Raw genomic sequence first — 16,918 nt, forward strand, 5'->3', positions numbered from 1 at the left:
TAAAATGAGTTCAGTCAAGCTCACTCATTGCCATTAAAAACAGACACACACACACACACACACACACACACACACACACATACACACACATACATACACACACACACAGAAAAAGTTTTCTACGCGCTATTCGGAAGACAAGCAAAGCACAAGTTTTAATTAAAAAAAAAAAAACGGTTTCATTGAATATTGTTAAGTCTTCCTTACCGTTTTCATCTTCAAATTCTGATAAAAAGTAAGTTTCAAACAATAGAGATTGCACTGGACGACTCACGTACTCTCTCTGCTTTCTTTTTTTTTTTTTTTTCTGCCCCCCTTTGCAAAGCCACAGCAGTCAGTTACTTATTCTGCAGCCAGAATAAAACCCTATAGTCTGGCTAACCCGGGCTTTAGAGAACGGACTTTCCGATTTGGCAATAAAAGAGATGCCATCAACACATCCAGGCTATCATCCTGAGATGCTGCCTTTGCAAACCCCCTTTCTCTCTCGACCCCCCCCTCCAAAAAAAGGAAAGGAAAAAAAGAAAGGAAGGAAGGGGGAAAAAGGCTTATTGGGGGTGGAAGTGGTGCCCTCTCTTCCTGGACAGCTTAGTGCCTTTGCTATGCAAATAACATGTGAAGAGCATCAAAAGGTATCAAGAGAAAAGAAGACAAGAGGAGCAGGAAGGGCAGCAAAGTTTTGTTGAAGTAGCCCTAGATCTCACTACCGGCCCCCAGCCAACTTGAATTGCAGCAGGAGAAAATTTTGGCAGCTTTTCCTCGGAGGCAGAGCACACTGACGTCAGTCTGCAGATGTGCCGGGCTGCGTCGGGTGCGCATGTGTCCTGGGTCGTCACGTGGAGGGGGAGGGGAGGTAGAGGTACAATCGGGGTAACCAACTACCAGCCATTCAGAAGGGCTTAGACAATGTCAACTTTTCCACCCTGTGAATGAGAGAAATTCTGGCCCTTCTAAACTCAGTCCCCTACCCCACTCCGCCTCTTTTTCTTCCTCCTCCTCTTTTAAGAAATTCTAGCCTGGTTTGTGACTAGTTGTTTCTTGGAAAAAGGAAGGGGGAGGGAGAGGATGAATGACTTTAGATGAATTAGTGTCACTGTTAAGTTCTCTGGTTGCCTTCTCCGTGAATTTTTTTTTAACTGCACACAACAAAAATATTAAAAGTTGCACATGAGTGTCTTTGAGGAAACTTACAGCACACTTAGATCAGTGGCAGATTTCAAAACTCAATAGCTACATGTGCATAAAATGCCTGTTTTTTCAATATACCTCAACAAGTAAAACTGCCACCAACAGGGAGAGTGGACTAAAGTAAACTAAGACCAGCACATTTTCCATCTGATTACCGACTTCAGGTTATGTGGGGCTTTAAAAGAAGAAAAAAAAGTGGGGGAGGAGGGAGCGGGGGAAAAGAGAGAAGCTTGCATTATTTCCAGATGAGGGTGAGACTGGATGGTGTTTTAAAGTGCAACCGGGGAAAGCTACAAGTGGAGTGTATTTTTTTAAGTCGGTACATTGAATGAAATCTCAGTGACTGCCCAAATGAAAATAAATCCAAAGTCAGACCCCCCAAAAAAGGGGGAAAAAAAACCAGGAACCCGGCTGCGATCTCAAGATAAACAAACAAAACCTCAAAACTGGTTCTTCAAGCTTCCCAATCCCACCCTCCCGCCCACCCCCACACCACCCTCCACACCAGCTGCCAGTCCATACTTTAAGGGAGAAAACTCCACTACAACGTAGCACTTTCACTTTCATTTGCTGGGAGAAAGCCACTGGCATTAAACTGTGGGGGAAATGCCCAAATATGTTTTCCATGTCCTAAGCAAGCAAACAAAGTCTGGCACACAAATCGGAAACAGGAAAAAATGTGAAAATAGCTCAGGACAAATGCTGCCTTTCAGCGGTGTAATCTGCTGCATCATTTATCTGTCTCTATGGTTGAGTGTAGGGTAGGGAGAGGTTTAAGAGTTTCCGAGGCTGGAGGGGGCGGGGGGGGGGGGGGCGGGGGGCGGGGGAGCGGGGTATTGACGCCTTGAAATTCCAGTCGGTAGTTACCGCCAAGTCAATTTCCGATGGCCAGAACCAGAAAGGGGAATTGGACCGGAGGGAAGGGGGTGGGGAGGAGGACCTTTCTGAATACCCGCTCTTAAGTTTCAAGCTTCTGCTAACATTATTGCTCATTTGACATTTTTTTTTCTTCCTACACCGGAGGTAGTAGGTGTAATTCTTCTGGTGAATACATGAATAGTTGGCTAAAAGAAGGCATGAATCAGACTGAGAACGTCCAAGAATACAGTTATTTCCATTCTTTTTCTGAGGGTTGAAAGGGGAAAGCATCTGTCCACAGTCAATAGTCCTCATCTTGACCTTAATCAGTAGTATTTGGCTCAATGCCATTGAAAATGTAGAAATACATTCTGTGCTTGGCATTGACAGTTTTAAATAACGAGGATTCATATGGAGATAGATAGATGATAGAAGATTGATAGATAGATGTATTTGCATTAAAATACATGGATGACTAATCTAGCAATAATTGTAAACACAAAAAATAAAAAGAGTGGGCACAGAGCTGTTTTTGCATGAAACTAACTTTTAAATAGTTGTGAACCTAAACGTTAATAAAAACAAAAAACAAAACAAAAAACTGGTATTAGATACAACCAGCACAGGAAACTAAAGTTAAGGTGTGAGTAGTATTATCTCTAGAAGTTATCTGGAAAGTTTTTGCTCTCAACTAAGAGTGGGCACAGAGCTGTTTTTGCCTGAAACTACCTTTTAAATAGTTATGAACCGAAACCTTAAAAATAAAAAAATAGGTATTAGATACAGCCAGCATAGGAAACTAAAGTTAATGTGTGAGTAGTATTATCTCTACAAGTTATCTGGAAAGTTTTTGCTCTCAACTAAGACAAACTGCCCTAAAAGTATCAACCTTGTAAAGGAAAGGAGCATACTCATTGAGAAGTGGACATTGGCTAATTACTTATTCAAACAGTGCCATCCTGCGTCTAAAAAGAGTAATGAAAAATTTCCAACAGATCCCTTTTCTCCTCCAAATGACTAAGAAAAATATGAGTAAGGGAGAAAAATTATTAGCATGAGCAATGAAGTGTCAGTTTAACTTTATATGTGTGTCCATATGTATGTACATTTTAACTGCATTAAAGAAAATTCAAACATACATATAAGTAGAGCAATATATAATGAACCCCAAATTGTACATAATCCAGTTTTAAAAACTGTCAACACATGACCAATTGTTTCCCATTACTTGCTCCATCCCACTGGATTATCTTGAAACCAATCCCAGATAACATTTCACTGCATCCATTAAATATTTCTAAATAAAGTTGTACTTCTAAAATATAAGGACTAAAAATAAATAACCACTACTATACCACACTTACTCTTAAAACATTAATAATTCCTTAATTTCAGCAAATATCAGATGACCTCCCTCAACTGCAAATAAACGCTTAAAAATGCTGTATTGAAATCAGGATCCACATATTACATTAAGTTAATCTATCTCTTTTGTCTCTTTTTTAAAAACTTTTTACTGAAGTAGAATATTCACACAGAAAAGTACATATATATATAAATTGATGAAAAATGTTAAGTCTAGGGGAACCTGGGTAGCTCAGTCAGTTAAGCATCTGACTCTTGGTTTTGGCTCAGGTCAGGAGCTCACGATTCCAAAAAAGGAATAAACAGAAAATTGAGAGAGGAAGGTAATTTGTATGTATGTATGGATAGATGGATGGATGCATACCATGTATGTATATATGTATTTTAGAGACTGAAAAATAGGAGCAAAGGCAGAAGAGTTTGAGAGCCCAAGAATAGAGACCGAGAGACTTTTAGAGGTAAGAACAGACTTTTAACTTAAAATTTTTAATGTCTTAGCATGTAAATTAGATTTAATTTTTTTACTTAGTAACCAAGGAATTTCTTTGTTTTTCTTAATGTTTATTAATTATTTTTGAGAGCGAGACAGAGTGTGAGCAAGGGACAGGCAGAGAGAGAGGGAGACACAGAATTTGAAGCAGGCTCCATGCTCCCAGCTGTCAGCACAGAGAGGGACGCGAGCTCAAACCATGAACTGTGAGGTCATGACTTGAGCCAAAGTCTGATTAACTGACTGAACCACCCAGGTGCCCCTCTTTTTTTTTTTTTAAGTTTGTTTATTTATTTATGTATTTTGAGTGAGAGAGAGCATGTGCAGGCATGCACATGCACACAGTCGGGGAGGGACAGAGAGAGAGAGAGACAGAGAGAGAAAGAATCACAAGCAAGCTCTGCGCTGTGTGGGCAGAGCCCGACTCCAGCCTTGATCTCACAAATAGTGAGATCATCACCTGAGCTGAAATCAAGAGTCAGACGTTTAACCAACTGAGCCAGCCAGGTCTCCAAAATGAAGGCATTTCTTAAAATTAGACTGTTTGCTTGTATTTTCAGAAAAATGAGATGAATTCTGATTTTATGCTTGCTTGGAATTACTAAATTGAATTAAATCTACAAAAATGTCAACATGAATAAATTATATAACTGGAAGTTGAAATGCTTCAATGGGGTATGTTGATCCAAATTGGGATAAGATGTACATAATATTGTGCAATTTATATAAACTTAATAGTACAACAAATATATATGTCAGACTTACAAAAGCATTCATGGGAAGAACATAGAGTGTCTTGAACATCATAATTAACCTGGGGAAGAAAGAAAAGAACAAAATTAAGGAGCACAAAGTGGCATCAACTAAATCTATAAAATTTTATTTGAAAAATAAAACAATTGGAATTATCATAAAATGTTAATGTCGGCTAATTCAATGTATTGAGTGTATGTGAATCTCTATTATCTATTATTTTAATCTCTGTATTGTGGGAATAATTCACAATTTTACAAAAAGAAAGAAAGATTACTGTTATTTGTTATTACGATTAATCTGGCAATTTCTGAAATTTCAGAGGCAAAACAGCTTTAACTACTTATTATTTACTTACTTATTTACTTTTTTATTAGCATATGGGAGCAATAGCAGAAAGAAAAAAAAACAGATTGAAAAGAGTGAGTATAATCAATGGTTTATAACCATACTATACAATATCTAATATTCAAAAAAGAGAAGATGAAGCTAAAGTATATTACTGAGATAAAAATAAAAACCCCAATATGCTAATAAGTGCCACTCTTTAGCATTGTGCAGAAGGCTAAGAAGTAACAAAATATAAGGTTCCTTTCCTCAATAAATTCATAAATTGGGAAACAATATGAAAGTGTGATAAGGGAAAATGCAATACACTACATAATTTAGTGACATAAATGATAGAGCTTCAAATGATAGAGAACTCAGTAAAGTCCACGTAAGGATTTTTCTGACATCCATGTTGCCATTCTGGTGGTCAGTTTTGTGGTTCTTGAACTCCCAGCAACATTCAATTGAATCAATCACTCCCAACTTCTGGAAATACTGTACTTTTCTAGTTTTTGTGTGACTGCATAGTCCTTTCTCCTCCTCTTCCCAGTTACTAAATAGTAAAATGCCCAGGAGTCAGTCCCGATACCCATTCTATTCTTTATCAACTGATTTTTCCTTTGATTAATGTATGCTTTTCCTTGACTTTAAAGACCATCTATACGCCAATGACTCTGAGAGCTAAATGTCTACTTGGCTGTGTCTTATAAGGCAGTACAAACTTCTTGTGATATACAGAATTAGACATGTTCGTCTGTCTTTTCCATGCAGCAAATGGAACCACAATTCACCAAGTCTCTAGCCAGTATGTTTTTTTCAGTCCACTTTTCAATTTTCTTAACATGTATTCTTCATATAATGTGCAAGCTTTAGTGGGAGAAATAGGGAGAAGTGTGTCTATTTCATCTTAGCTGGAAACTAGAGTTTCTCTCTGCTATAGTCTGAATCTTTGTGTCACCTTCAAAATTCACAAGTTGAAATCCTAATGCCTAATGTGATGATATTAGGAGGTAGAACTTTTGGGAGATGCTTAAGTCAGGAGGGTAGAATCCTCATAAATAGAATTAGTGTTCTTATAAAAGAGACCTTACAGAGATCCCTCCCCCTTCCACCATGTAAGGACATAGTGAGAAGGCACTAAGAGCAAGAAAGAAGACCCTCACCTGACCATGCTGGCACCCTGATAGCAGATTTCCAGCCTCTAGAACTGTGCCAAAGGAATTTCTGTTGTTTATAAGTGCCCAATTTGTGGTATTTTGTTACAGAGCCTGAATGGATTCAGATTCTATCTCCTTTATTGTTAAAACATTGTCAAAATATTTATTCTCTATTGTGAAGTGTCTGTTAATTTTTTTTACCAGGATAATTTTTAACTGGGATGAATGTCTTCTATTTATTGATTTTGGGGGTACACTATATATTTCAGATTTAAGTCCTTTGTTGGATATAGATAGTATAAATATCTTTCCCCATTCTATGGATTACCTTCTAACCCTTTAAAGGAAGACAGAGTTTGTAGATAGAAATTCCTAATTCTAAGATAGTCTACTTTAACTTTTTTTCTTTGATTTTTAGGACTCTTTGTATGCTCTTAGAGAGATTTTTGACTACTTGCTTCATTTTTTTTCTTTGAAAAAAGCAAACATAGTTTCTTTATAACATGCAATTGTCCTGAAGCAAAAACAGCCCTTTGTCTTACTGCCATTCGACAATAAGAATACATATCATGGGGGTGCTTGGGTGGCTCAGTCGGTTAAGCATCTGGCTCTTGGTTTCGGCTCGGGTCATGATCTCACAGTTCATGAGCTAGAGCCCCGCACTGGGCTCTCTGCTAACAGTGTGGAGGCTGCTTGGAATTCTGTGTCCATGTCCCGCTCTCACTCTCTCTCTCTCTCTCTCTCTCTCTCTGCTTTCTCTCAAAACAAATAAACTTAAAAAAAAAAATACATATACATGCTCCAGTCAAAATGAACACTTTACACCCTAAAATAAGAGGGAAATCCAACTCTGTCTTCAAAAAACCTTAAGTATTTTTGCATAAATTAACTTTCTACCAAAAGTTCATTCCTTACTTCTGATTCCTAAAGATACATCACAACTTATGTGCATATAGTATATGGTAACAATGTGGAAAAACTGCTATTCTTCCCACCATGAACATGCTAATACAAACTTGGTACCTTGTGGGGATTTTTCCTTTAGACATAGGTTGTATTTATTGTTTGAATAACCAGATGTTCTGAAGTAGAAATCCTTGCAACATCTTTTCCAGAAACAATTTCTTTCTACATGTCTTCCTTTCATTAGCTGATATTAAATAAAGTTATGTGGTTCTTTTATCCCCCATCCTCCGAAGTTAACTTCTCTTCTTGAAGTATATCTGCTACAAGTTTTTTTAGGGAGAGTACGCAGTAGGAAAGGTTTTTAGTTTTTATGTCAGAAAATTTGTTTTTTCCTCATTCTTGAATAATAGTTTAGCTTATTATGGAATTCTAGGCTGATGACCTTTTTACCCCCCTCAGCCTCACCATCTGTTGTTGCAGATGAAAGATATGATTGCTATTTCTATCTTACTAAACTATCTTTTCTCTTTAGTACCTTTAGTATTCTCTTTCTCCTTGATGTTTTGCAAACGATTTCATGCTGTGGTTTTACCTCTATTTATCTTGCACAGAATTCAGTGAGCATCTTTTTCTGAGCGCTTCTGTTGTTCTGCATACTGAAGATTTTTCAGCTATTATGTACTCAAACATTATGTATTCAGCATTCTCTCTATTCTTTAAGAAGGTTTATGTTGGTGGAGTTCCTCAGTTTGTCCTCTATATCTCTTATTTGCTCTTCATAATTTTTATCTTTTTATCTTTATGAATTCTCCAAATTATCTTTCAATTTATTAAATCAATCTCTGACTCAATCCAGTTAAGAGTTTATCTCAGTTATAGAATTATATTTAAATTATATTAATGAGGTATGGGACTTTGTAATTAATTCCTTCTCATAGCCAAATGTTCTTTCATTTGTTCCTATTTTTGTGTTATAATTTCTAGCTTTTTTTAGATGAAAAATTTCTCAAACAACCTCAAAATACACATTTTAAAGTCTTCATCAGATTGTTCCATAAAGTTAATTTCACTGAGAGTCAATGTTTCATTGTTGGATGTTGCTACTAGCTAGGATACCTTCAGTTTCAAGTAACATAAAAAATCTGTCTCAACTTACTTAAACCAGAAGGAGAATTTATTATCTTATATATCATGTTCCCTAGCAAAGCACCTCTAGGGTCAACTAATTCACTGGCTCAATAACATTATCAGAATTTGTTCTTTCTCTTTTGTGACTCTGCCATACTAAATACGCCAGATTTGTCCATGGCAGCTCTACTTATGGTTACAAAATGGCTAAACAGTTCCAGATGTTCCATGCGGACCCAGTAACATCCACCAGAAGAAGTCATCTCCTCCTGTATATTTTTTTAATCAGTAAAAAAAAAAAAATATATATATATCTATCCCAAAAGTTCCTCAGAAGACATATATATTAAGTCAATATTGCACCAAATGTATTCTTAAATAAATCACTAAGAAGGGGATACAGACAACCATGTTTGGTTTAGCTAAATACATGGCTCTGTAGACAAGAGTGGATTACCCAAACAAAATTTAGTTCCCTTAGAAAGTAGGAAGATTCAAAAAACAAAATCTGTTGCTCTGGCTCTTTGCATTAAATTCCTTCATTTATTTAACATTTTTGTTTGGTCATTTTACTAGGAAAACTGTTATGTTTATGGTTTGTCATTTTTATTCTTTTCCTCACCCTCTACTTTGACCCCCTTTTACCTAGGAGTTTTAAAATTGCTTTAGTCTCGGGGCGCCTGGGTGGCGCAGTCGGTTAAGCGTCCGACTTCAGCCAGGTCACGATCTCGCGGTCCGGGATTTCGAGCCCCGCGTCGGGCTCTGGGCCGATGGCTCAGAGCCTGGAGCCTGTTTCCGATTCTGTGTCTCCCTCTCTCTCTGCCCCTCCCCCGTTCATGCTCTGTCTCTCTCTGTCCCAAAAATAAATAAACGTTGAATAAAATTGCTTTAGTCTCTCCCATCCCCAAGTCCATAAGCAGTTATTATGGTGTTTTAGCATCACCATGATAAAATTATTTATTACTATATAATAAAATAATCCAAAAGTTAATGGCTTAAAACAACCATTTATTTTTTTGATAGTTTCAGTGTTTCAGAAATTCAGAAACAGCTTAGCTGAAGAGTTCTGGCTCAGGGTCTCTCATGAGGAGGCTGTCAAGATTTTGGCCAGGGTTAGATATCTGAAAGCTGAAAATGGTTTACTTACACAGCTGAGACAGAGTGATGCTTTGTTCGCAGAAGACCTCAGTTTCTGCTCCCATGAGCCTCAACACAAGCTATTTGAGTGTTCTCATATCATGATGTCAAGCTTCTTCAAGAACTTGGCAATCCAAACGAGATCAAGATAGAAGAGGCAATGTCTTTTATGATCTAGCCTTCGAAGCTGCACACTGTCTCTTTGCCATATTCTATTGGTCACAGAGACCAACACTGACACAATATGTGGAGGTGGGGCCACCCAAGGACATGAATACCAGCAGAGGAGGATCATTTATCTTGGAGACTGGCTATTACACCTATCCAAGCAACACTGGGTATTTAAATATCCCCACTTACTTCCTGGCCATAAAGCTGTATCTTTGCATCGTTGCCACTTTCACTTTCTCACACTCACAGCTTTATAATCTTCAGTAGTTTTTGTTTTAGATCTCCTTTCACAAGGTTTTGACTGTGAAGAGACTCATTCAAGCCCTTAGCTTTAATGAGAGACCTTGATTCTAGTCCTCCTTCTCATATGGAGAAGTTTTAATATTCATTTCCAAGAAAGAACCAAAATCTCATATTCACTAAGTTGCTTCTAAACCCAGAGTCATTTCCACTCACAGCTATTTCTCTTCTGATTGCTGATCTTCCAATGTTTATCTAGTTTTTAAGTCTTCCTATTTTTCCTTGTTTTCTTCTAAATTTTATCAATGTCACATGTTAAAATAAAGAGTATACTAATGTGAGAACTCATTCTTACCACTTTGAAGCCTTATTTTTTTAGCTTTTTAAACTGATTTTAAAGTTGCAAAAATAGTACAGAGATTTCCCATATATCTCTCATCTGGCTTCCCTCAGGTTAACATCTTATATAACTGCATTAAAATTACTGAACCCAGGAAACTACTGCTGGTATAATACTATTAACCAAATTGTACACTTTACTCAAATTTCACCAGTGTTTCTACTATTGCTGTTTTTCTCACCCAGGAGCCTGTGTAATACTTGTAAATTATGTATCTGATAAAGGACTTGTTTCCAGAATACATAAAACCTCTCAAAACTCAGTAGGATGAAAGACAATCCAATTTCAAAATGGGCCAAAAGTCTCTCTATGCTTTATAGACCTTTTTCCATTCCTTTATGCTTAGCCCTTCTGAATTACTTTGTTTTAGGTATGTTTCCTATATACTGCAGTTGAATTCTGCTTTGAGTCAAGGAGATTCTCACTGTTAGGACTACTATGTTTGGTCTCTTATCTGTATTAGGAAAGATAGTCCTCCCGAGGACATGATCAATGATTCTTGCACGCTCTTGCTGACCACAAAACTACCCATCTTTTGACATTGAGTACTTTCTGAACTGGTCATATCGGCAACTATGTCAAGGTAACCACAACGTGACAATGCTTTAAGTACTTGCTCTCCATTGAGGTCTGCCCTGTTTGCGGCTTGCTACAGACGACGCTCAGCATTCTCCTCCTGGTCTTCTCAGCTATGGCAAAACTCACTGCAGGTGTAGTCTCCACCCAGCTCCATCACATTGCTCTGTGGGACTTGGAGATAAAGAAATCCAGTACAACAATGCTGATGCTCTTGTTTGCAGTGCTGTAATAAACTGTTTTGCTCTAATACATTTAATCACATGTACTTTCAGCATTTATGGAGGTGTAAGAAGTTAATTCCTTGCCTCTAATGTAAGACTGGGGCTCTTCCCAGACACTACCATATTTTTAAATTATGTGAATTTTGTTATATTTATTTCTTTCTCTATAAAATAGGTAATCTTTGTTCTTTTGTTAAAATTTTTTTCTGAAGGTGCCTGTGTGGCTAAGTCGGTGAAGCGTCTGACTCTTGGTTTCAGCTCGGGTCATGATCTATTTCTTTTTGCAGTTCTATCAGTTTTTGCCTCATACACTGTGATGATGTTGTTAGGTGCATATATATTAAAGACTATTATGTCTTCTCAGAGAATTGGCAGTTTTATCAACATGTAATGTTCCTTGTAAGCCCTGGTCATTTTCCTTGCTCAGAAGTCTTCGTCTTAAATTAATAAAGTCCTGGTTTCTTTTGATTAGTGTTAGCATGTTGTATCTTCCTCCATACCTTCACTTTTAATCTATCAGGGTTCTTATATATCAAATGAGTTTCTTGTAGAAAACACAGAGTCTGAGTCTTGTTTTTTCATCCACTTTGACAGTCCTGCCTGGATTGGTGTATTTAGTCCATTCACATTTAAAGTGATTACTGATATACTGGATTAATATTTGCATATTTGTTACTGTATTCTATGCATTGCTTTTGTCCTCTCTGTCTTCCATTTTCCTGCCTTCTCTCATTTTAACTGAACATTTTACACAATTCTACTTTTTCTCTTGTCTTAGCACATCAATTATACTCAAAATATTTTCAGCAATTGCCCTAGAGTTTGCAATATACACTTACAATTAACCCAACTTCACTTTCAAATAAAGAATGTTCTAGAGAATTGAAAAATACAATTCTTGGTAAAAGCAACAAAGAAGCAAACTAATGAAAACACTAACTTAAAAAGACAGATGCAACCCCATGTTCACTGCATCATTATTTATAATGGCCCAGACATGAAAGCAACCTAAGTGTCCATCAATGTATGAATGGATAAAGAAAAGATGGTATAGGGGTGCCTAGGTGGCCCAGTTAGCTGTGTCCGACTTCGGCTCAGATCATGATCTCATGGTTTGTGAGTTTGAGCCCCACATCAGGCTCTGTGCTAACAGCTTAGAGCCTGGAGCCTGCTTTGGATTCTGTGTTTCCCTCTCTCTCTGCCTCTCCTCTGTCTCCCTCTCTCTCAAAATAAATAAACATTAACCAAAAAATAATAAGAAAAGGTGGCATATATATATATATATATATATATATATATATATATATTATTCATCCAAAAAATGAATGGAATTTGCCATTTGCAACAATGAGGATGGACCCTGAAGACATTACTTTAAGTGAAATAAGTCAGAGAGAAAAAGAAAGACAAATACCATATGATTTCACCTATATGTGTAACCTATAAACACTAACAACAGGGGTGCCTGGGTAGCTCAGTTGGCCAAGTGTCTGACTTCAGCTTGGTCATGATCTTGTAGTTTTTGAGTTTAACCCCTGCATTAGGCTATCTGCTGTCAGTCCAGAGCCTACTTTGGATCCTCTGTCCCCCCCTCTCTCTGCCCCTCCCCCACTCATGAGCATGCCCTCTCTCTTTCAAAAATAAATACACATAAAAAATACAATAACCAAAACAAGCTCATGGATACAGAGAACAGATTGGTAGTTGCCAGTGGCAGGGAATGTGAAGTGGGAAAAATGGGTGAAGAGTGTCAAAAGGTACAAACTTACAGTTTTAAAACAAATTAGTCATGGGGATATAATGTACAGTATGGTGACTATAGTTAATAATACTGTATTGCGTATTAAAAGTTCTCCTCACAAGTAAAAAAAAATTGTTAACCCTGGTGACAGATGGTAACTAGATTTACTGCGGTGATCATTTGACAATATACACAAACATCAAATCATTTTGTTGTACACCTGAAACTAATAAAATATATGTCAACTATAACTCAATTAAAAAAAAATCATATTGAGGGGCACCTTGCTGGCTCATTCAGAAGAGCATGTGCCTTTTGGTCTCGGGGTCATGAGTTCAAACCCCATGTTGAGTGTAGAGATCACTTAAATAAGTAAAACTTTAAAAAATCATATTGAAATAGTTGTCAATATATTGAAAAACAAATCTGTGTTATAGAAATATATGTGCTTATTTATTAATACATACATAAGATCAAGTATCTTGACTTCAAAGTATTGATGTACATAAATGTTATTTAGAGACATCTAAATATAATATGTGTTGGTGGGAAGGGGCACAACTGGGTGGATCAATTGGTTAAGCCTCTGACTCTTGATTTCAGCTCAGGTCTTGATCTCAGGATAGTGAGTTCAAGCCCTGCATTGGGCCCCTTACTAAGTGTGGAGGCTATTAAAAAAAAAAAAAAAGTTATGGGGGGAAAAAAGAAGTTAACTAATAGCTAAATAAACTAAAAAGTAAATTAAGGAAAATAGGGAATCAGAAATGTTAACATAGACCTATAACCACATAAAACTTATCTTAAGTCTCAAAAGGGACATATTCAACTGGGTTGAATTTTCAACCGAATAGATATTTAATTTCTCCAAAATCAATCCGTTCATACACATCAACCAATAACAAAGTTAAGTATATTTTCTGGTAGACTAAAACAATTTGTTTTTAATTTTTTTTCTTTTTTTTTTTTTTTTTTTGAGGGCGTGTGTGCACATGCACACATGGAGCAGGGAAGCACAGAGGAGGAGAGAGAATCTTAAGCAGGCTACATTCCCAAAGACATGGAGCTAGATCTCAGGACCATGAGCTCATGACCTCAGCTGAAATCAAAAGTCGGATATTTAACCAACTAGCCACCCAGGCACCCCATCAGTTTTTTTGTTTTTAAATTAGGCTAACATCACCATCTGATGTGGGAAAGCTAGAATGTGGTATTACTTTCTGATATTTTGCATTATCATATTTAAGAGTCAGTAAAATTAAAGCAAATTATAAACCTTAATAGATTCCAGGGATTATCTTAAAGCAGTGAAAAGTAAAAATACATAACGGTCTTCAGAACTTAAAACACTTTCTCCAACATACTCAAAACCATAGACAGCTTACAAGGGCTGTAAGTTTAGATGGAATACAAATCAAGAAAATTCTACTATAACTTACTTTGTTGATAACTGATATCAAAAGTGGGCAAATAATCTTGGTAAAAAGCCTGGGTCAAGTAAAGTGAGATGTAATCATCATAGTTTTCCTTAAAGTCTTACACAAGATATTGCACTAAAAAAATCCTAACCAATATCTTTATCAGTAAAATGTGAATGAAGATTTGCCCAATAAATCAAGATGTTTACTGCTTTATTTCTTTCTGTAATCTGCAACACAAAGAAGTTCATGGACAACAGTACTATCTACTTTGTAGAATTATTGTCAGGGTTATAATGACGGAAACATTTCTCCCTTCTCCAGTAACTTCAAGAACTAAAAAGATGCTCATTCCCTTGACTCCCAACTTGACTATTCTAGCAAGGTACTTTATATGTCATCTTCCCGTAAAAGAACTTACATTCTCTAAAATTTAACAGTATTTCTATTCTCTCTAAAAGGTGTAAGATATACTTGGAGGAGTATTTGCTTACTTTAAAAAAGATGAAGTATTGAAGGTAAGCAAGAAATGTGGATAAACAGCAGACCGCATTTTCTTTTTTTTTTAATTTTTTTTTCAACGTTTTTTATTTATTTTTTGGGACAGAGAGAGACAGAACATGAACGGGGGAGGGGCAGAGAGAGAGGGAGACACAGAATCGGAAACAGGCTCCAGGCTCCGAGCCATCAGCCCAGAGCCTGACGCGGGGCTCGAACTCACGGACCGCGAGATCGTGACCTGGCTGAAGTCGGACGCTTAACCGACTGCGCCACCCAGTCGCCCCGAGACCGCATTTTCAAATATAAAAGTACACACTACATCCTCTTAGAAAATTAATGGTACTAAAAGCATGTGGAATTCTCTAGTTTAGATTATATGTAATCTTGTGTTTTTGTTTTTTGTTTTTTTTTGATTATATGTAATCTTGAATGAGTCCTATAATATCCTCACTTTTCTACCTATGAAAAAGTCTATTTAATTTATTAAAATATCATGCCACATCACCAAAAAAGGTAGAGAGACTTTTAGACCAAAGAGTTTTATTTACAGAAAGGTCATGGAGAATTAACAAAATTTTATGAACACAATTTTGTTAGCAATAATAAACAGAAACAGCATGGTTTAATATATATCACTTGTTATATAATACATATTAAGATATAGTTTTCATGCTACACTTATCCATTAGTTTCTGTTCCAATTTTTAAATCTAGAAATAAGGCAGTACACATGGAACAGATTTACTACATGCTTTTAAATTACGATGCCTTCTGTATCAGATATTGTCAATTTTAAAGCCATCTACAAATTAAATGGCCTTTCCATTATAATTGCTAAATTTCGAGATATAAGCTCCAAATGGAACTCAAAATACATAAACTGTCACAAATTCAAAAGGAAAACATTACAGTAACAGTATCACAAATTAACAAAGAATATTGCAGAAGTAAGATACATCAAAAGTTTATTATGGTTAAGTCTAGAATGTTTTTTACTTGCATTCTTTTCCATCGAGTTGAAAACACCAAGGTACTAATTGAATGTGAAAGGACCATTTATAAATTGTAGGTGGCATGTGTCATTTTATGGATGAAAGGAAGAGGGACTATGTGCTTTGATTTGCAAATAATGTTCTTTGTCCAAGTAATCCTCAGTGTTTCCATTATCCTTGAATGACAAGATTCATTAAGTACTGTGTGAAAAAAGAGACCATCCTTTTACTGATGGAAGGCCTCTAATCTTATTTGGGTTGGATCTTCTGGATGTCTCAAGGCAATTCCATTACGCAGGAGCAGCTCAATATATGGTGGCCAAAAAGAATCACTAATTTTGACATATGGATCATGTGGAACATCAAATAATCTATTTAAAAGAATCTAGAAAAAAATACCGTTCATAATACCTTAGTAAAAAACTGATACAGCTATAATAAAACATTAAAAATTTGTTTACCAAAGAATGTTGATCTCTTTTCTCTTTGAATAATTGCTTGTCATAATTTCCATGTATTAACTTAAATAAGCGATTTTCTTCCTTTTTAAAAAAACTACATATTAATAAATGGAAACATGTTTAAAACTGTGTACAGATTTCTGCAACTATGTGGAAAGAATCCTTAAACTCATATATGGAGTTCAGATAGAATACAGAGGTGCCAACTAAAGATTCCATCAATGTAAAAGCATAGGGTTTCACTGTGCAAATAATAAATAACATCATAAAAATTTTTTTAAAGTAATAATCTTAAGAATATGATTAAGGGCTAGTCTCTATGTTCTTTTTTAAAAATGACAATATTCTTTCTAGTAATGGATAGAAAACAAACTATCTTATAGTAAAGATAAATTAATAAAAATGGATTTAATAAAATTTGGTATGTTTAAGAACTAAAGCAGTATTTTCTGTTTCAAGCCTGTGTATAATTGTTTAGAAATCACTAATTAAAAGAAATCTTGAAGACAAAACAACTACACAAAATGCTTACCTCTAACATTTCATGCAGTGTTATCAGCTGTGCAGTTGATTCTTGAATGTTTGTCTTTGACAGAAATGTGAATAACAAAGAATTAACATCTCAGTTCTACCAGTGGCAGAATATTAAACTATATTTATTACGAAATTTTTAAAAATTAGTATTTCTTACCTGCAATGGTACAAGGTATACCAAAACCAAATGTTTAGAATTAGGTGATATTAAAAGAATTCTGAAAGTAAACAATCTGCTTGTACTACACAGTCACGTTCATAAAAACAAAGTTCAAACAACCTCTAAGAAAGTGAATTACTAGAAGGTACAATTCAGACTACCTATAAATAAATAATGGATAAATTATATTT

General features: G+C 36.0%; 1 protein-coding gene across 4 annotated transcripts in view; it reads right to left on the reverse strand.

The window, feature by feature from the left end:
* The window catches only part of CENPK (centromere protein K), a 58,748-nt gene that overhangs the window by 7,095 nt on the left and 34,735 nt on the right, over positions 1–16,918 (reverse strand). For 3 of the 4 annotated variants that reach the window (XM_047867535.1, XM_047867553.1, XM_047867526.1), the window contains 2 exons: positions 16,566–16,619; positions 15,145–15,957 (listed from right to left, as the gene is read on the reverse strand). In XM_047867535.1, the coding sequence (XP_047723491.1) occupies positions 15,799–15,957; positions 16,566–16,619 (213 nt within the window). In that variant the 3' untranslated portion in view covers positions 15,145–15,798. Of the gene's footprint in view, positions 1–4,666; positions 4,716–15,144; positions 15,958–16,565; positions 16,620–16,918 lie in introns of those variants that run through there. The other variant, XM_047867542.1, reaches the window with a different exon arrangement.

The sequence above is a fragment of the Prionailurus viverrinus genome, chromosome A1, assembly GCF_022837055.1.
Source record: "Prionailurus viverrinus isolate Anna chromosome A1, UM_Priviv_1.0, whole genome shotgun sequence".
NCBI classification, from domain to species: Eukaryota; Metazoa; Chordata; class Mammalia; order Carnivora; family Felidae; genus Prionailurus; species Prionailurus viverrinus.